Below are 22,744 nucleotides of genomic sequence, written 5' to 3'. Positions count from 1 at the left end.
ACAAAAACACAGACACACTGGTCAGTTAACAATGAGATGTCCACAACAAAAACACAGACACACTGGTCAGTTAACAATAAGATGTTCACAACAAAAACACAGACACACTGGTCAGTTACGAATAAGATGTTCACAACAAAAACACAGACACACTGGTCAGTCACCAATAAGATGTTCACAACAAAAACACAGACACACTGGTCAGTTAACAATGAGATGTCCACAACAAAAACACATGGACACTGGTCAGTTAACAATGAGATGTCCACAACAAAAACACATGGACACTGGTCAGTTAACAATGAGATGTCCACAACAAAAACACAGACACACTAGTCAGTTAACAATGAGATGTTCACAACAAAAACACGGGCACACTGGTCAGTTAACAATGAGATGTTCACAACAAAAACACAGGCACACTGGTCAGTTACCAATAAGATGTCCACAACAAAAACACAGACACACTGGTCAGTTAACAATGAGATGTCCACAACAAAAACACAGACACACTGGTCAGTTAACAATGAGATGTCCACAACAAAAACACAGACACACTGGTCAGTTAACAATGAGATGTCCACAACAAAAACACATGGACACTGGTCAGTTAACAACGAAATGTCCACAACAAAAACACAGACACACTGGTCAGTTAACAATGAGATGTTCACAACAAAAACACAGGCACACTGGTCAGTTACCAATAAGATGTCCACAACAAAAACACAGACACACTGGTCAGTTAACAATGAGATGTCCACAACAAAAACACAGACACACTGGTCAGTTAACAATGAGATGTCCACAACAAAATCACTGACACACTGGTCAGTTAACAATGAGATGTCCACAACAAAAACACATGGACACTGGTCAGGTAACAATGAGATGTCAACAATAAAAACACAGACACACTGGTCAGTTATAATGAGATGTTCACAACAAAAACACAGGCACACTGGTCATTTAACAATGAGATGTTCACAACAAAAACACAGGCACACTGGTCAGTTACCAATGAGATGTCCACAACAACAACACAGGCACACTGGTCAGTTAACAATGAGATGTTCACAACAATAACACAGACACACTGGTCAGTAAACAATGAGATGTCCACAACAAAAACACATGGACACTGGTCAGTTAACAATGAGATCTCCACAACAAAAACACAGACATACTGGTCAGTTACCAATGAGATGTCCACAGCAAAAACACAGGCACACTGGTCAATTAACAATGAGATGTCCACAGCAAAAACACAGGCACACTGGTCAATTAACAATGAGATGTCCACAACAAAAACACAGGCACACTGGTCAGTTAACAATGAGATGTCCACAACAATAACACAGGCACACTGGTCAGTTAACAATGAGATGTCCACAACAAAAACACAGACACACTGGTCAGTTAACAATAAGATGTTCACAACAAAAACACAGACACACTGGTCAGTTACCAATAAGATGTCCACAACAAAAACACAGGCACACTGGTCAGTTAACAATGAGATGTCCACAACAATAACACAGGCACACTGGTCAGTTAACAATGAGATGTCCACAACAAAAACACAGGCACACTGGTCAGTTAACAATGAGATGTCCACAACAAAAACACAGGCACACTGGTCAGTTACCAATGAGATGTTCACAACAAAAACACAGACACACTGGTCAGTTACCAATGAGATGTCCACAACAAAAACACAGACACACTGGTCAGTTAACAATAAGATGTTCACAACAAAAACACAGACACACTGGTCAGTTACCAATAAGATGTTCACAACAAAAACACAGACACACTGGTCAGTCACCAATAAGATGTCCACAACAAAAACACAGGCACACTGGTCAGTTAACAATGAGATGTCCACAACAATAACACAGGCACACTGGTCAGTTACCAATGAGATGTCCACAGCAAAAACACAGGCACACTGGTCAATTAATAATGAGATGTCCACAACAAAAACACAGGCACACTGGTCAGTTAACAATGAGATGTCCACAACAATAACACAGGCACACTGGTCAGTTAACAAGGAGATGTCCACAACAAAAACACAGACACACTGGTCAGTTAACAATGAGATGTCCACAACAAAAACACAGGCACACTGGTCAGTTAACAGTGTGATGTCCACAACAAAAACACAGGCACACTGGTCAGTTACCAATGAGATGTTCACAACAAAAACACAGACACACTGGTCAGTTACCAATGAGATGTCCACACCAAAAACACAAACACACTGGTCAGTTAACAATGAGATGTTCACAACAAAAACACAGACACACTGGTCAGTTAACAATGAGATGTCCACAACAAAAACACAGACACACTGGTCAGTTAACAATAAGATGTTCACAACAAAAACACAGAACACTAGTCGTCACCAATGAGATGTTCACAACGAACACAAACATCTAGGTATACTGGTTAACGCAATCACGGTAAAAACATAAATTGATCGATTGAACAATAAATAGTGTTTTGAGCTAGAAGCATATAAACAGCCAAATAAACAGAGAGTATATTTCTATCCATGGTTACAGCTGAACGTACTCAGAATGTTTTTGAAAGTATAATGAGCGAAATCAGAGCTAGCTTGGTTATTGTATTTTCTCTATTAGAAGTACATCTCCAATAGAGGTGTATATAAAACAAAAACATTTCTTATTTTGACCATAGAGTCACTTATGTCACTTACACTTAGATATATATCAGTATATTTCTATTAGAGCAAATCCACAGTGTGGATATGGTACGGTGTCACACAGATGCATACATGTAGATTCTGGGCTTTGAATGTAGACACAGAGATGAGGGATGAATGCCAAGACTTACCTCCAAATCTATCATTGCTCTTGGTGGAGGAGCAGCTGGGTTGTCATTGGCAACAGTTATCGGAATCTTGGCTTTCTTGATTTCTCCTTCTAAGAAACCTGTAACAGCAATATAGTTGAACTTGAGGAAGTTAGGGTCTTCATATTTTAGTGTGTTGTCATAGTTACTGATCTGGATGAGATACTCCCAGAAAATGGCTCTTCAATCGGTAGAAGTCACAATTAACCTTGCATTTTTGTTACATAATATTATTTCATTTATCAAAGATTTTTTTTTATATGAATATGGATTGTCATAACTAATTTTGAATACAAACAAGAACAGTGGAAAAGAAGTCTACAAAACTCCATGATTGATGTAATTATCTTACAAAAATTGTGCCTAATTTGAAATAATAAAATAGTAAATACAAATGTATACTTGTTCAGTCTGAACTGTGTCTACACTATCAAATACTATAATACCATTTACCATCTGACATCTTGTTTTCTGTTAAGATAGTTTATATATTTTATTGGTATGTTTGCAAATGTGTAATAGACTGTGGAACAATTCTCTCCACGAGTTAAAATTGAAACCCAGTCTAGGATTCCCATAGGATTTGGAAGATAAATTACCACAAGGTTACTTGTTGTAAATTTGTTTCAGCATGAGCAATTTTATGTTGTAAAGAATGTTGTGTCCAAGTCTGATAACAATGATAGTTTTCTTAAAGCATCATTGCTTGCATAACAACTGTCAGCCATTAAGATGTACAAATAACAAATATACATTTAAAACTAGACAGTGATGTCATATAACATGTTCACATTGGTGCTATGTTCATGACTTACGTAATTTTCTTTCCATTTCATCACAGCGTCTGACTTCATTGACAAACTTCTTTTGAAAGGCAGCCACATCAGGATTCAACTAAGAATATAAAAAATCCAAAAACTCTGTGAGAGTTAGTTCGTTAGTTATCGAATTTAAGATATATAATTTTGCTTATAGTAATATAGCTGGAATATAAACATGTCAGGAATATGATTATGATGATTGACATTTGTATCTGATTGAGAAACGAGTATTGAGAGATATTGCTCTGGAACAGCATTAATTAATTAAAACAAAATCAGCCATTTTGAATACATACAATGTATGTATATATAATGAATATATGTAATTTGAACATAGTCAGTCAATGCATGTCGGAGATATGGCTCTAGAAGCCCATTCATTAAAACAAAATGGCCACTAGTCAGCCATTCTGAATCCGATCTAAAAAATAAAATAACGTGCATTAGGAACCCGTAATGTATACTGTATGTACTAAGTTTGAAGCCCATTCATTAAAACAACATAGTTGAACTCTGGTGATCTTGCCCTTTGTTATATAATATAATTCCCTTTATCATAGTTTGTTTCAATATAAATATGCATTGTCATAATTAATTTTGAATACAAACAAGTTTTGGGGTTGAACCAACAGTGGGGAATCAGTCTACTGAATGTTCTTAAAAGATGTAAATATCTTACAAAAACATGCCTTATTTGTTTAATTATTTTAAGGAACATAATTTCCAGCTTTATTCAAAGTAATTCAGATATTTTAGAATAAAAACAAATGTCTCATTGCAAAAAAAAAGTGCTGCATTTAGATGTGAATAGATTCATAAAACATGCAAGATAACAGAAAAATTTAGCTGGCTTTAGTCCAAGTATTTTGTACAGGTGTCTGTCAAAAATTAATGATTCACTGAGACAAATATGAACTGCCTCATTGTGTGACTACCTTATTATATGAAAAGTAAAAAAAAACACCCTTTATGAATAGCTATCATGTTGCAAGCTCTGCTTTGTATGCTAATCAACTTAAATAGTTGGTGTCCAGTGGAGGGAGAAGTCAACAGTACTGTTGCCTCCTGAGAATCTACATCTTCAAACACTGCAATCTTTGAAGTGCGTTTTTAAACTAGTATTATAAAAACTCTATCATTCTGTTCTAATAGCTGAAACATATTCCTGTGAGTTTTCATTTGTCGAATGAACTGTTTGTCAAATACAGAATACATATATTTTAGAATAATTTTCTTTTTAAAATGTGGATGACATGTTTTGCTTTTAATGTATTTTTTATGTATTGTTTTTGATTTGATAACTTTGAACTAAACAGATTTTCTATTAGCTTCAGATCTTGATCAAAGTTAGGCACCCAGTTCATAGGAGTGCTTATATTGATTTTCTGACATCTTGTTTTCTGTAAAGATTTTATTGGTAGCTTTGCAAATGTGCAATCTCCTCATTTGTTGGTTTTGAAACCCGGTATGGGATTCTGAGATACATTACCAAGGATATTATTACAAGATAAATCATTTGCTTCATTGAACACATACAACAATGCATATTTCCACTGAGATCAGGGAAGACTTTATACTGATGAATAAGGTGACCAAGTTTGATAAAGTTTGGAATAGAATTAGTAAAGTTATTATGCACACAATAACAATTACTAACGACAACGACGACGACAACAACAACAACAACGCCAGACAAAATTTTTCCCTTAATATACCTTTCCCTTCCATCTTTGATGGTACGGGCAAGGTAAAAATGGTCGCCAATCGGCCATTCGAATCTTATCTGCAAAAACAAAATGACATGCATCAAGGTCCCATAATGTCCAACGTATATACTAAGTTTGAACAAAATCCATCTGTAAATAGCCGAGAAATGCTTGATTTTGATAATTTTTAGAACAAAAATAGCCGCCATTCGGTCATCTTGAATGAGATCATGAAACAAATTGATGTGCATATGTATAATATCATTCTAAAATACAGGTCCGGATGCACGTAAGCATGAATGCACAGATGCACAGAGGTCAAAACATAAGTCCCCGTTTTCGGACTTCATCTGAACAGGGACTAATAACATTTATTGCATGTACTCTTGTAGGTTAATTTACAAATCAACTCATACAATGAAATGAACAAATCTGAGAGAGGTCCACATGTAGTACCTATATATGTAATATCAAAGCAATTGGACTTGCGGTTTTCAACAAGAAGTCGAAAATGTCACTTTTTACCAAAAATATTCATCAAAATTAGAGAATTGAAGATATCGATCATCATGAAATGAACAAAGCTGAGAGAGGTCCACATGTAGTACCTATATGTATAATATCAAAGCAATTGAACTTGCTGTTTTCAACAAGAATTCAACAAACCATGAATAGCACATTCCCCGTTAGTTATCAAATTTAAGATATATAGTTTTGTTTATAGTAATATAGCTGGAATATAACCATGTCAGGAATATGATTTTTTTTAACATTAAAATGATTGACATTTGTATCTGATCGTCAAACAAGTAAAACAAGAGATATTGCTCTGGAACAGCATTCAAAATCAACCATTTTGAATACATGTATATATAACATGATGTATAATGAATATATAAAATTTGAATACATTGTATAATCAGTCAAAGCATTTAAAAGATATGGCTCTAGAAGCCCAATCATTAACACAAAATGGCCGCCAGTCAGCCATTTTGAATCTAATCTGAAAAATAAAATGACGTGCATCAGGAACCTGCTTTGTTTGAACAAAATCCATCCATAAATGCAAGAAATGCTTGATATTTGAGGATTTTAGCACAAAAATAGCCACCATTTGGCCATTTTGAATAGGATTGTCAAACCAATATATCTGTCTATCTATGACATGATGCACTGTAGAATACTTTATTTTCGCTTGGAATTTATTTTCGCTATTTTCACTGAAGGGATGATTCCATGAAAATAAAATCCAGTGAATATACTTTTTGTCCTATATTTCACATTAAATTCATCAGAAATCAGTGAAAATAAATTCCATACAAAACGCCCAAAAAGCCTTTTCAGCGAAAATTAATTCCAGCGAAAATAAAGTATTCCACAGTATAATGAATATTTAAAATTTGAACATAATTTGAACATAATATGGCACTAGAAGCCCATTCATTAAAACAAAATGGTCGCCAGTCGGCCATTCTGAATCTTATCTGCAAAAACAAAATGACATGCATCAAGGTCCCATAATGTGCAACGTATATACTAAGTTTGAACAAATCCATCTGTAAACAGCCGAGAAATGCTTGATTTTGACGATTTTTTTAGCATAAAAATGGCCACCATTCGACCATTTTTTAAAGGATCGTTAAACCAATATATCTGTATATCTATCATATGATGTATAATGAATATTCAGAGATACAAATGTACATGTATGGGTCTAGAAGCCCATTCATTAAAACAAAATGACCATCAGTCGACCATTTTGAATGTTATCTGAAAAACAAAATGATGTGCATCAAGGTCCTATAGTATCAAAACAATTGGACTTGTGGTTTTTAACAAGAATATCACTTTTTATCAAAAATTACAAAAATATTCCTCAAGATTGAAGATATTATCATGAAATGAACAAATCTAAGAGGTCTACCCAAGGTACATATACACCAAGTATCAAAGCATTCAGGCTTGTAGCTTTCAAGAAGTAGTCGAAAAAGTAAAACATTGACACGGACAACGACGGACAATCACTCATATGATAAGCTCTGCTCGACAAAGTCAACAGCGGAGCTAATAAACACAATAACTAAACAATATTTACTGCAATGAGCCAATATTAATCTACAAAGATATTATTGTTGTAGAAATCTGACTTCTATGTGCTAGCCATATTTCAATGTAAATGCTTAAAAGTAATGTGACAATCGAACAAACATGTGACAATCGAACAACATGTGACAATCAAACAAACATGTGACAATCAAACAAACATGTGACAATCAAACAAACATGTGACAAACAAACAAACATGTGAAAAACAAACAAACATGTGACAATCAAACAAACATGTGACAATCAAACAAACATGAGCCAATCAAACAAACATGTGACGCCGCCATGTTGGTTAGACGTGTTATGCTTTGGCTCCTTATTTGACTATACTTTTCTAATTATCTAAGTCTACATCATGAATCGTATTCGTTGCCACGACTGTAGTACCCGTGATGGTGTTTCTCTCGCTCAAGGAGATCTGGATCTATGTACTTCTTGCAAAGATAAGAGATTTAACGCATCTGTGAGTGGTGAAAACGGTACTGTCCTTTGTGACACCCAGCCTTCTGAGCTGGAGTGTTTTCAACATAATGATACTTTATGTAATGCTACTCCCATCATCAATGAAATGCTCTGTTTTATTGTCGACAAGATGGACATACTACCAAATGATATAATTGTGAAGCTGTGTGTTGAAACTTTTGACGATTCTGAGGTTGACGACGCTAAGATTCGTTTATAAGGAGACAGGGGCATAAGAAAGCCGTGAACAATGTACAAGATATACTTTACTTGCTTCAAGAAATTGACCCAATCCACATTCCGTGCTTTGTTGCCAAAAATCTTTCCAAACTACCACCTATAAATATTGATCACGTCGACCTGTCTTTGTTGCTCAAGAATAATAATCAGTCCAAACGAAATATTGATGTGCTAAAAAACACTAACAAAAAAAAACAAAAACAAAAACAAAACTCAACTCAACTGATTTGTGTATTCTTGTTCTCAAAGAAATAATTTGTCATTACAACACCATGGGAAGTAATATGTTTGTGTGTTTTCTTGATGTTTCCAAGGCCTTCGATAGAGTAAACCATTGGACATTATTTAAAAAACTTGTGCACCGTAAAATCCCCCCATATATTACTCGGCTGTTAGTGAACTGGTATCGACACCAACATTACTGTGTTAGATGGGGAAACAACCTGTCACGTTTCTTTGAGGTCACTAACTGAGTTCGTCAAGGAAGTATTATGTCCCCGGCCCTGTTCAACCTTTATGTAAATGACTTAGATCGTGAATTAAATAAGCTTGTATGTGGTTGTCTGGTTGGTGCTAAAACTGTAAATAATTTAAGCTATGCAGACGACATGTGCCTCATTGCGCCCTCTATAAAAGGCTTGCGCAAACTTTTGCATACATGTGAGCTATATGCTAATGATCATGATATTACTTATAACACTAAGAAAACAAAGTGTATGTATTTTCCAAGTCATCATAAACTGAGTAATATACCACCGGTTTATCTATGTAGTCATAAATTAGAATTTGTTGAATTGTTTAACTACCTCGGTCACAAAATTACTTACGATCTTAAAGACAATATTGACATTGATCACCAGAGACGTTTGTTTTGTGTTCGTGCTAATCTCTTGTTGTGAAAATTTGTGAACTGTAGCACTGAGGTTAAGCAATTGCTTTTCAAAACTTATTGTTGTAGTTTTTATTGCTGTCAATTATGGTGTTGTTTTCGAAAGTATACGCTAAATGCCATGAGAGTTTCCTATAACAATGCTTTCAGGAAATTTTTCGGATATCCACATGATTGTAGTGTCAGTACAATGTGTGTTGTTAATAGAGTACAAACATTCCCTTGTCTTAATAGAAAGCTAGTATCATTATTTACTGAACACGTTTATACATCTACAAATGACATTGTCTCTGTAATATATAGTAGTGACATACATTGGAACTCACAGTTGGTGTGGTACTGGAATAATTTGATTTTTTGATTTTGTAATGTCTGTTTTTTATTATAAACAGTAACTCTATTTCATTTTCTCTTTTTGTTCTGTAATTTATTTTATATGAACTCTGTCTGAAATAAATAATAATAAACATGTAACAATCAAACAAACATGTGACAATCAAACAAACATGTGACAAACATGTGACAATTGAACAAACATGTGACAATTGAACAAACATGTGACAATCAAACAAACATGTGACAATCAAACAAACATGTGACAAACAAACATGTGACAAACAAATATGAGACAATCAAACAAACATGTGACAAACATGTGACAATCAAATAAACATGTGACAATTGAACAAACATGTGACAATCCAACAAACATGTGACAATCCAACAAACATGTGACAATCCAACAAACATGTGACAATCCAACAAACATGTGACAATCCAACAAACATGTGACAATCCAACAAACATGTGACAATCCAACAAACATGTGACAATCAAACAAACATGTGACAATCAAACAAACATGTGACAATCAAACAAACATGTGACAATCCAACAAACATGTGACAATCCAACAAACATGTGACAATCCAACAAACATGTGACAATCCAACAAACATGTGACAATCCAACAAACATGTGACAATCCAACAAACATGTGACAATCCAACAAACATGTGACAATCAAACAAACATGTGACAATAAAACAAACATGTGACAAGCAAACAAACATGTGACAATCCAACAAACATGTGACAATCCAACAAACATGTGACAATCCAACAAACATGTGACAATCCAACAAACATGTGACAATCCAACAAACATGTGACAATCCAACAAACATGTGACAATCCAACAAACATGTGACAGTCAAACAAACATGTGACAATCAAACAAACATGTGACAAACATGTGACAATCAAACAAACATGTGACAATCAAACAAACATGTGACAATCAAACAAACATGTGACAATCACATTTTTACACAGGTGGATATATCAACATTTGAACACAATTAGAAATATTTGAGTAAATAGAATCACAGTATTGGTAACAACTACAACAGTGACAACATAGACAGAATTATTTCAATTACTATAATATCTTCTCCAGACCATTTCATTATGAGATAAAAACTCAAAATTAGCACAAAATGTTAACTAGTACATGTAAATGTAATGTAATGTAGGTCTTATAACTCAATAGACTAACGTACTGTGATGTCTGTACATCTGAAAAATTGACATTATACAAATGCTCACCCCAACATACAGTTGGAGTTGGACATACAGTTTTAGCGACCCAAAGTGCTAATTGTCAACTGAGGTAAAGCTGAGGTTGACAATGGGCTCGAAGGTTAGCATTGGAACAGTGAAACAAGCTTCATACAGAGCGGCACACTGCTTGTCAATGAGTATAGGTTTATGTCAACACCATTCTCTTGCAACAAATACAATGTACATAATATATTGATATACTCTCCAAAAAGATAGTCAAATAGTGAAATCAAACTGCCAAATTAATTATTTTATGAATATTGCTGCGTATCGTGTTCCCTTGACAAGTTATTGGCGTAAATCAAGTAAATTCTTGAGAAACGTAGCAGGTCAACAAAGGAATATGTATACCTGTACTATGCAAATCTGAATGGCTGTTATGGTCATAAGATATAATAATATTTCAATTAACTCTGATAATGTCACCAAGAATTGTTAGTATTAATATTATGAGGTATGCATGAAGGCAGTACACACAGCAATATAAGCAGAGGTCAATGTGAACCTGTACTGCCTGAGCACATACTTTTCAGTATTCTTGTGAAATCTTTATTATTATACAATTTTTTTTCTTACTTGTAGAAATTATAGTCCAAAATGACGACTAAAAATGCTATGCACTGTGTTAGCATTTGATTTCAGAGACAGGATTGTCAAACATTGTAATCAGTGGTGATGCATTTTGAAACTAAAATTGCAAATTCCATTGTTTTCAGTGCTAGATGTATAATAATCTAAGCAGCAAACAATAGCATATAATTATACCCTGGATGGATGGGCTTCAATGCCACTACCAGCATTACTTAGTAAGTTTTTTTTTTTTTTTTGCTCAAACAGAGAACAAAAATATTTTTCCCTCCTGAGACCGTTTTGTTGCACTGGAATCAATGAGAACTGCAATGAAAAGTTTTGTCAAATAAATACTTTACTCACGTCTCTAAACTGCACCAATCCCAGTTCTCCAAGCTCAGAAACACATGCATACGCTGCCTCAGACTGCAAAAACAGCTGGGCGAGGGTCATTTTTTCACTTCGAAATAACGACCCCATATTATTAATGTATTAAATTCCAGACAGGATCAGTAATCTGCAATGACAAAAGAAAATAATTATAATAATAATATTATAATAACACAAGTCATTGTTAATGAAACAGTTCCCGTCCAAAATTTTGTGACCTGACATATCAATTTGATGCTGATGAAGTCATTGAGATTAGATTGAAACCATTAATAAGAGATGGATTTGTAAAAAAACTATGATATATTGCTTTTACACGAGAATTGGACATTGGGCAGTCATATTGAATCAAATTACAAAAATAATGTTCATGTTAATGTATCTATTGATATACCGGTACTGTCTTTGTACAAAATTTAAACAGAAATGTTCATTGCATTCATGGGAATGTAGACATGGGTATCATGAAAAACAAAATGCCACCAGTCAGCCATATTAGTTTGAATCACGGAAAAAAAAATATGATGTGCACCTATAACCCAATATGTATGATCACCAATTTTGATCCAAATCGGCCTAGTCATCTCAAAGAAACAGCTCTGGACATGTAAAAATTACGATTTAGCACTTTTACATGAAAATTGGGCATTGGCCGGCCATATTGAATTGAATCACAAAAATCATGTTGGTGCAGATGTATCTCTTGGTATACTATCTTTGTACAAAATTTAAAAAGAAACATTCATTGCATTCAAGAGAAAGTAGCATGGATACCATGAAGAACAAAATGGCCGCCAGTCGGCCATATTTGTTCGAATCACAAAAAAAATATGACGTGCACCTACATGTATAACCCAATACTGAATGTATAATCACCATACCAACCTTGATCCAAATCGGCCTAGTCATCTCTAAGAAACAGTTCCGGACATGTAAAAATGACTATTTAGCGTTTTTACATGAAAATTGGGCGTCGGCCAGCCATATTGAATTGAATCACAAAAATCATGTTGGTGCAGATGTATCTCTTGGTATACTATCTTTGTACAAAATTTAAAGGGAAACGTTCATTGCATTAAAGATAAAGTAGCATGGGTACCATGAAAAACAAGATGTCCGCCAGTCAGCCATATTTGTTCGAATCACAAAAAAAAATGACGTGCACCTACAACCCAATATGTATGATCACCATACCAGCTTTGATACAAATCGGCCCAGTCATCTCCGAGAAACTGCTAGGGACACGTTTGGGTATCAGAAATAGCAAATTTTACATCCAAAATGGATCGTTTTCGGACTTCGTCCGATAGCTTCGCGTTGCTTTCGGGACGATTGGCTTTTTCGGTGAGTGGCACAAACTTGTTTTTTCATCAGAGATGAGAATTTTTAAAACTGATGGTTTAGCAATATTAGGGATTGTCATTGCCCATGGGGGCTACAGGTTTTTAATGTTTTTTTTTACATTTTACTTGGCAGTTTCCAGTCCTTGTATACTGTGTTCTCCAGGATAAATATCTGATTATTTAGAAACATAAAATTGTAATGTGAATTTAATGCTGTATGGTGACACCATCTTCAGGTCCTACATGTACCTGTTATTCAGGGTCCCATGTTGACTTAGTCCTGGAGCGTTTACTTACTTATCAGTGTCTGACTGGTACATACAAAATGCAACCAAGAAAACGTCAGGAAGCCACAGAACCAAAACAATCTGTCGCCGTCCACACCAGCGATATGATTTTACATAGAAATTGAGAATAGCAACTGCATAGAAATGAACACTAAATACAGCTACTAGTAGAGTCATCAGTTATGAGTGATGTAACTGGTATTTCCATCTATTTGCTTAGTGGTCTGAGAGTGAATAGTGTCAAGTTCGAGAGTCTCATACATACGTCAACTTGAATATTATTGATACAATCAAAGACGTTCTGAACAGGAAGTCCATTTTTGGCTACTGCCATTGTCAAATTTTATTTTTATATTTATTTATACAGGAGATGTTCTAGTAGCAAGACATTGAAATTGTTCGATTGGCATATCAAAATCCTTTATTGGAACAGTTCATGTTTTAGATTCATCAAAAAACAACGTTGCTATGTTTCTAGGCATACAATGAACTCAAAACAAAAGAAGTCGTCCAATCGTCTTTGAAAATCAAGTCTAATTGCCTTTGCATTTCCAAGTGAGAAAAGGTTGAGGCCAAAAAACAACTGATCTTCGCCTAATCTTTCCAGCGGTTATATAGACTACATATATTTTTATTTAGAGTCGCCTGGGGAACCAAAATTTTGGATGTCAATCACTCCAGCGACAAAAATTCGATGATCAAGGGGGTGAGAGACTATTTACCTCGGCAATAGCTACCGTAAAAGTCCTAATATAAACCATGGTTTATATTACAATGTATCAATTTAAAAATTGGGGTCAAAAGCTCAAGTTCGGGGAGCGGTTTATATTATGTATATATTGCAATCACTAAATGGGCGTGGTCACATGTACAAAACATGCACAAAACAAGCAATACATCGTACATTCTCCTGAATATAGGCATCACTCTAATTGCTTCACTCCAATTAAGGTGTCGGGGAAGAGTGAAAGGCTTTACTAAAATAGACGTCTTGAAATTTTGAAAAATTACAGTCATTCAAAAAAAAATGTTCACATGATACCAAAAATTACTCAGTATATTTAATGTAATATGCATTTATTTAACGGAAAGTATATTCTAACAAATAAAAACAAACACAAATGCATTGCTTAGTAGTTTTTAACCCGTCTATTCACATAGTTCATACCCACCATACACTCCGGTCAGTCAAAATGACTATTTTGAACTGTAGGCATTAATCTGCAATTCAGCCAATGACAGAGAAAGAAATCTAGGTCAGGGGAAGCCTCATGACTTCAAGATTTTCCTTCATTACCTCAGTCACCAACCATGCGACTGAGGTAATGAAGTGGCGCCATATTGCCTCTCCAATCACTCTGGTTCTTTTTCTTCGAATTTAGTTAGCACCACTGTGTACATCATTCAGTGGACGCTATATTTACACCCCTTTGGTTAGCACTACTGTGTACATTATTCAGTGGACGCTATATTTACACCCCTTTGGTTAGCACCACTGTGTACATTATTCAGTGGACGCTATATTTACACCCCTTTGGTTAGCACTACTGTGTACATTATTCAGTGGACGCTATATTTACACCCCTTTGGTTAGCACCACTGTGTACATTATTCAGTGGACGCTATATTTACACCCCTTTGGTTAGCACCACTGTGTACATTATTCAGTGGACGGTATATTTACACCCCTTTGGTTAGCACCACTGTGTACATTATTCAGTGGACGCTATATTTACACCCCTTTGGTTAGCACCACTGTGTACATCATTCAGTGGACGCTATATTTACACCCCTTTGGTTAGCACTACTGTGTACATTATTCAGTGGACGCTATATTAACTTCCCTTTGGTTAGCACCACTGTGTACATTATTCAGTGGACACTATATTAACTTCCCTTTGGTTAGCACCACTGTGTACATTATTCAGTGGACACTATATTAACTTCCCTTTGGTTAGCACCACTGTGTACATTATTCAGTGGACACTATATTAACTTCTCTTTGGTTAGCACTACTGTGTACATTATTCTGTGGACGCTATATTAACTTCCCTTTGGTTAGCACTACTGTGTACATTATTCAGTGGACACTATATTAACTTCCCTTTGGTTAGCACCACTGCGAGTACATTATTCAGTGGACACTATATTAACTTCCCTTTGGTTAGCACTACTGTGTACATTATTTAGTGGACGCTACATTAACTTCCCTTTGGTTAGCACTACTGTGTACATTATTCTGTGGACGCTATATTAACTTCCCTTTGGTTAGCACTACAGTGTACATTATTCAGTGGACACTATATTAACTTCCCTTTGGTTAGCACCACTGCGAGTACATTATTCAGTGGACGCTATATTAACTTCCCTTTGGTTAGCACCACTGTGTACATTATTCAGTGGACGCTATATTAACTTCCCTTTGGTTAGCACCACTGTGTACATTATTCAGTGGACACTATATTAACTTCCCTTTGGTTAGCACCACTGCGAGTACATTATTCAGTGGACACTATATTAACTTCCCTTTGGTTAGCACCACTGCGAGTACATTATTCAGTGGACGCTATATTAACTTCCCTTTGGTTAGCACCACTGCGAGTACATTATTCAGTGGACACTATATTAACTTCCCTTTGGTTAGCACCACTGCGAGTACATTATTCAGTGGACACTATATTAACTTCCCTTTGGTTAGCACCACTGCGAGTACATTATTCAGTGGACACTATATTAACTTCCCTTTGGTTAGCACCACTGTGTACATTATTCAGTGGACACTATATTTACACCCCTTTGGTTAGCACCACTGCGAGTACATTATTCAGTGGACACTATATTAACTTCCCTTTGGTTAGCACCACTGCGAGTACATTATTCAGTGGACACTATATTAACTTCCCTTTGGTTAGCACCACTGTGTACATTATTCAGTGGACACTATATTAACTTCCCTTTGGTTAGCACCACTGCGAGTACATTATTCAGTGGACACTATATTAACTTCCCTTTGGTTAGCACCACTGTGGACGAAATATTTATCCCTCTTTGGTTACTCAGTGGAACTGATCTGAGTAATTTTTCTAGTGATAGCAATAATAATAATAATAACAACCTTTATTGATATCGTATCCCCTCTGGGATCTAGATTAGAATACAATAAGGATATAAGGAACAATAAAATACATAAGTAATAATAATAAAAAAAAAAGGAAATAAATAAATACTGTGAAAATATTATTATATAAATATTTTTTGGTGTTATTTTGAGGCAGCTGGTAAATTGCTTTTCATGAAGTTCTCTCTTTTAGTGAAACAGTCACTGATAAACTTGGCAATTGCTTGGACAGTTTCAGAATTTTTGTTATTGAGAAGTGCTTTCAGATTACCGAATAAGTTTAAGTTTTCAAACAAAGCATCTCTTTCAAATTTGTACAGGTTACAATTGAAGAGGAAGTGTTCTTTGTCTTCAATTTCATTGGAGTCACAGACAGGGCATGTTCTATTTAAGATATCTATGTTGTGATATCGTCCAACTTCAATCTGAAGTATGTGGGCACTTATCCTCAGTTTAGTCATTGATGATCTGTGGATGGGGTTTTTAATAATTTCAAGGTATTTTTCAAGTGTAAAATCAGTTTTCAGCTGTCTGTAGGTATGAAGTTTATTTTTGTGATTAGTGCCTTTATTGTCATTATGCATTGTTTCTGTGCAGTGTTTCTCAAACATATTTTTTAGTTTTTTTGTAGCTAATGGGATAATACTGTTTTTTTCGCAAACATCACTAATTTCTAAAAGATTCAGTAATTTTTTTATGCCAGTGGTCCAATTACTGATGTTTTCTTTGTCCAAATTGGTGCCAAGTTTATAGGCCTCAGAGATCAGAGTGTTTTCATCCATATGTTTTATTTTCAGCCAATAGTTAATCATACATTTGATGCTTGAGATGATAAGTGGATATCTTCTCAATTCAAGTAAACATGCCAAGTTTGTAGCTTTACAGTTTACTTGTAGTAGGTACTTGCACATTTTGTGATGTAATTTTTCCATAGGCAAGGATTGTTTAAACAAGTCTGTTGAGTGCATATTAATAATATCGCTTGCCCAGATTTCGCTACAGTAGAGTAAAATTGGTTTAACCATAGCATCACACAATTTCAGATGTGTTTTGATTGGGATATTTGGCTCTGCATAGAGTAATTGTTTTAGTTTAAAAAGTGCCTTCATTGCTCTGTGACTAAGGTCTTCTTGAGCTCTGTTCAGTTTACCAGTAGCATTGATTTTAACACCAAGGTAGGTGTATGATGAGACATTTTCCAATTTTTGGCTATTAATTTGAAATTTGAACTTACTTAGTATTTTACCTTGCTTGTTAAAAATGATAATTTTTGATTTTGACACATTGATATCTAGTTTCCATTGTTTGCAGTATGTTTCCACTGTGCATATTGCATTTTGCAGACCATTTTTAGATTGTGATAGGAGGAGGAGGTCATCTGCATACATCAAACATGACAAATGATTGTTTAAAAGTAAAGGAGGTTCATTATTGGATGATTCTATCTGGCATTTGATATCATTAATGAAAAGATTGAAAAGGAGTGGGCTTAAACCATCTCCCTGTCTGATACCCCTTTGAACTGGAAAGCTAGCAGTTAAACCACATTTTAGTTTAACATAGCCAGTGGCATTCTGATAAATAGATTTAATTATGTTGTGGAATTTTCCATAGATTTTGTTTTTGTGAAGTTTATATAAAAGACCAAGGTGCCAAATGGAATCAATCGCCTTCTTAAAGTCGATGAAACGTGCAAATAAATAGTTTCCTTTATTATCTACATTGGGAGAATCCTGTAACTATCCTTAATTTGTTTTTCCTATTAAGCTTTTAACATCTTTTATTTTTAATTTTATCTTATAGTCTAGCTACTGTATTTTTTCTTATGATTTGTATTTTATTTACCATACTGCGCTCTCTGATGGCATAGTAGTGTAATAAAGTTATTATTATTATTAAGATATTTTGTTATTAAAAGAGTTATCCCTCTGCAGTTGCCTGGATCAGATTTTTCTCCTTTTTTAAATATTGGAGTGATAATGCTCACATTCCAAGAGCTAGGGAAATTCTAATATTATCAATGCCTGGAGATTTTTTTTTTTTTCAATTTGCTAATTGCAGTTTGTATTTCTAACTGTGAAATATTTTGGTCTAGCTCAGTAGTAGGTTTAATTTCATTTTCAAGCTTAGCAATCTCTTCGTTTAAAGTGCTTTCATCAGTATTATTTATTGCGTTTAATTGTCTGAAATGTTCATACCATTTTTGGTCTTCAATGTTTTCACTGTCATTACATTAGTGATATTACAAACAAGGTTATCTTTTCACCATATACATCAACATCAATATGGCAATCAAAACGGCTTTTACATAGGTACTATAAGTACTGACAATTCTTATTTCCATTAGTTGGTTGATTTCAGTGCCAATGAGGGACCGATGCAGATGTACCTTTCATGAACTCGTCTTGGTTTGTCTATATTTTTAACGTCGTGAGCAAAGGGTGGTCGCTGTCTTTTAGTAATCTACCGCAAACAAAGCTACGATCTTCAGCCGGCCCAGTGATTTCGGAATGTGAAATAAAGTGACGTAATCGTATGTCATTGTTAAACGTTACTAATGAACAACACTAACTGGTTATAGTTAAGAATCTACTTTCTCAAAACACGTGTCTAACATGGAAATTGCGTGATATAAAAACAAATGATCTGCAACATTTTACCTTATCCACCGGAAAACGATGACCATTCGAACACTAAAATGGCCGCTGCACAATTGTCATGTGATCCTCACAAGTTTTCTATTAAGTTTGGAAGATCAGCGCTTGGAGGTCATTTCCTGAAATGCCAGGTCTCTATATCTGCGCAATCGCATTTTGATCATTGAAAACAGCGCCACTTCAGTTGCATATCACATACTCTTTTGTTTGTGTTTCAAAAATCCACTGAATGAAAAACACAGATACAGATGAGCTCAAACATGTATGAAATAAATTACCATGAAACTAAAAATAAAAAGCAATAAGCCAAATAAAAAATAAACGTATCAAATCGAGAACGTAACACTGCCCTGCACTGTTTTAACTTAACGGCCCAGAACACTTAAAAAGAAATGGCCATAACAAATTGTACTCCCTCTGGGAAAAATTGTTTTAATAGGAAACTGAATATTCAGTTATCACTTATGCTTTTTTTTGAACTCGTCATACCTCGTCATTCATTGTCTGTGGTGATGTTCGGGGTGATGAGTGTAAATTGAAATCTAAAATTGAGGATTTACATTTTTGTCGGTCCCTATAATGTATATCAAAACACACATATATTGGCAAATTGAGTAGGTATTCAATCCAAAATCATACAGAAAAACACATTGTAGAGTACTAAACAAAAAGTTAAGGAGTACTCTGAATCGTCTTTAATGAATATCATTTATAAACAGCAGATGAATGCGACACATTAATTACTGTTTTAAAATTGAACAACATTTTGAAAAAAAAAAGAATACATTCAAAAAATATTGGACAGAATAAAACAATAACAATCATAATGATTAATGTGCTAATGTGTGGCTAATTTGGCTAATGACGGCCAACTTGAAGCGATTTTCTAAAATTTTCTAGAATCTAATATTTTTATTTTTGGCGTAATCCTAATTGATGAATTGGCCATAAGCAATCACGATTTTGAGCTTAGCTGTATTTCTCAAAGTTATGCCTGTGGTGGCACTGGCAAATTCGCCCTTTCAAAAATAGGATTTTAAAAAGAAAAACGAATCATTCGTTCGGTCGTCACATGGCTATACTATATATATACAACTAACCGAAATTTAATATTCACGTGCATTATAAATAGTAGTACTGTACTTGCAAAAAACTTAAAAAAACACAATTTATAAAACCTAATTGTAATACGTATTTTATATATACCCTTTGTTGTGTTTGTAATTTTGAAACTTTTGTTGATTTTTGTTTTTTGTGTTTGTTTTCTCTGATCTGTATCCTTACCATACAGCACCCACCGATGATGCAGTTGTGTAATAAAGTTATTATTATTATATTCCAGTTGAAACTTTGTTCACTGCCATTATTATTCAAGAATGTTATCCCTTTTTCGAAATCGCACTTCGGTGCTGAAAAGTGTTGAGTAATATAATATTTTGGGTTTGGCGTCGAATCATGCAATATTTTGTCCCGTAGTTTTGTTCATATACATACCCATTTACAATACGATCCACCGACCAACCCATAGTTATTAGAGGGTGTATACCACGGTGATTACAGAATCGTCGAACGGGGTATAGCACCAATGTGTACATTAATCAGTGGCCACTATATTCACGCCCTTTGATTAGCACCACTGTACATTATGATCCGTGGTACATCGTGGCCATTCCAGGATGTAAACTTGTTCTTAGTATATTAGGCCTATTTTATATGATATTTCAATCGTGTGCATGCGACGCAAAACTTAATATATTGCCAAATATTTTGATGTCCATTATTTCCATGGGATAGCAAATTTAGTATTTTTGGGCATTTTTTTAATTCAAGTTCATTATCAGTATCAGTATGTTTAAATTTCCGCGAATTAACATCATGGCATTTTACGTCTGTCAAATAACTGCCAAATAAATACGTGGAGTCATTAATTACTAAGGACCTGGCGTAGCATTGGAAACTAAATCACTCCGAACAGGATAATAGTATATTTGGTTATTGATGAAATAAGTATAATTTTATTCAACACGAAAAACATAATACAGAAGTTGTTTTTTTGGGTTGTATAAATAACAGAAAAAAATTAAGAACAAATAAAAACTAAATTAAACTAAAAACTATGTACAGACAAATATGTATTACTTAAAAGACGAATAAAGGCTACTTAGTTTGGTGGAGCTGTTACATGTATAATTCATCTCTGATTTTCATACCTAACTGGATAAATTGTACAACATCAATAGAGCACTTCTTCATAATTTCAATAAATTGAACTTCAGAAAGCAATGTGTCAAAACCTTTAATTTTGTTTTTACTCTGTAATATAAGTCTTCTACGACATTCAATGTAATTACTACATTCCATCATGAAATGATATTCACTCTCAATTACATTACAGGTTTTGCATGTACGTTCTGCCCTTGGTATCCGTCTATGTCTGCCAGTCTCTATTAGCAACTTATGATCTGAAATCCTGAATTTGCATAAAAGTTGTCTGGATTTAATATTGCTGATCTCTGTTAAATAATTTTAAATTTAATTTTTAATTTTCTGTATGTGGCTAATTTATTTGTCTCACCATTTATTCTTACGTCATCAAATAGTTCACATTTCCACTGTTCTGTGTATTTTTTTTTAGACATTAAGTTTTTTATTCAATCCTCGGGGGCGGACATCCGGGCATTTTCACCGCCTGGCAACCCTCGCGGTGAAAACAAAGGCCCAAAACTTGCAGAAAACGGTACTTTGGGATGATTGTTGAGACTCCCCTGAACAGTGTAACAAGATTTGCCCTACTTGTGTAACATGTATAAATTTGGTTGTTCAGGATTACTTCAAAGTTGAGTTTGTGTTGTTTTCTCTAATTTTCACCAGCTCGACCGGCGTTCCACAGCAGCGCGCACAGAGCCCTTAGAAATGCATGTACAGTGGTGCGCGTCGTAGCAACGTGGAACATCTTGTGACGTATTGAAGATAATATTTGGTAATCGTAGTCCTAAATAACTATTAAAAATAGCTAGACGTTTCGAGCAATGGCTCTTTATCGATATCTTCAATATATCATACTTATCAGTCCGAGCAGCGTTTATTTATTTATTTATTTATTTATTTATCTTGTGACGTAGCTCCGCCCCCGAGGATAGATCGCTATCAGACTTTATCTAGTAGGGCGCCACCAGACGGTCTGGCTTAGCAAGTGCGTCGTGTTTCTTTCATGAAGTTGACGCTGATTGTGCACAAAGTGGCCAATAATAAAATGATTGGTTGTTCTACTTTGGGCGTGTCTTTTAATTTTATTATTTATTTTGCACTCGTACATTGCAAAATACATATTTGATTAGGTTGGTTGGCCATCAAGTACCCAATTCATATATCACCAATACCATAGTACAGAGTCAAAAATAAGACTAATATACTAAAGTTTTATTTAATTAATTGTAAGGATGAAATTACATTGTGAAATGGCCACGATTTACCACGGCCACGGATCATACCGAAGCCCGATCCGGACAAAAGAGCCGCGAAACCAAGAAAACCTTCCTTTTTGACATTTCACTATAAACCGAATCATGGCTAACAATTTCGTTAATGTTGGCCAACGCCTCTGTATTTTCATTGTTTGGGTGTTTTACAATTTAGGTAGTAAATTTGATAG

General features: G+C 34.7%; 1 protein-coding gene across 1 annotated transcript in view; it reads right to left on the bottom strand.

Annotated features, from left to right (window-relative positions):
• The window catches only part of LOC100378362 (V-type proton ATPase 116 kDa subunit a 1-like), a 137,053-nt gene extending 117,828 nt beyond the window's left edge, over positions 1 to 19,225 (bottom strand). Inside the window, exons 1-4 of the mRNA XM_085494983.1 lie at positions 19,096 to 19,225; positions 11,661 to 11,814; positions 3,696 to 3,774; positions 2,863 to 2,960 (exon numbers count right to left, since the gene is read on the bottom strand). Coding sequence (XP_085351109.1) covers positions 2,863 to 2,960; positions 3,696 to 3,774; positions 11,661 to 11,777 — 294 coding nt within the window. The 5' untranslated portion in view covers positions 11,778 to 11,814; positions 19,096 to 19,225. The remainder of the gene's footprint in view (positions 1 to 2,862; positions 2,961 to 3,695; positions 3,775 to 11,660; positions 11,815 to 19,095) is intronic.
• Between the last annotated feature and the right edge of the window lie 3,519 nt (positions 19,226 to 22,744).

Source organism: Saccoglossus kowalevskii, chromosome 21 (assembly GCF_978046115.1).
Source record: "Saccoglossus kowalevskii chromosome 21, keSacKowa6.1, whole genome shotgun sequence".
NCBI classification, from domain to species: domain Eukaryota; kingdom Metazoa; phylum Hemichordata; class Enteropneusta; family Harrimaniidae; genus Saccoglossus; species Saccoglossus kowalevskii.
This window is presented reverse-complemented; position numbering and strand designations above follow the sequence as displayed.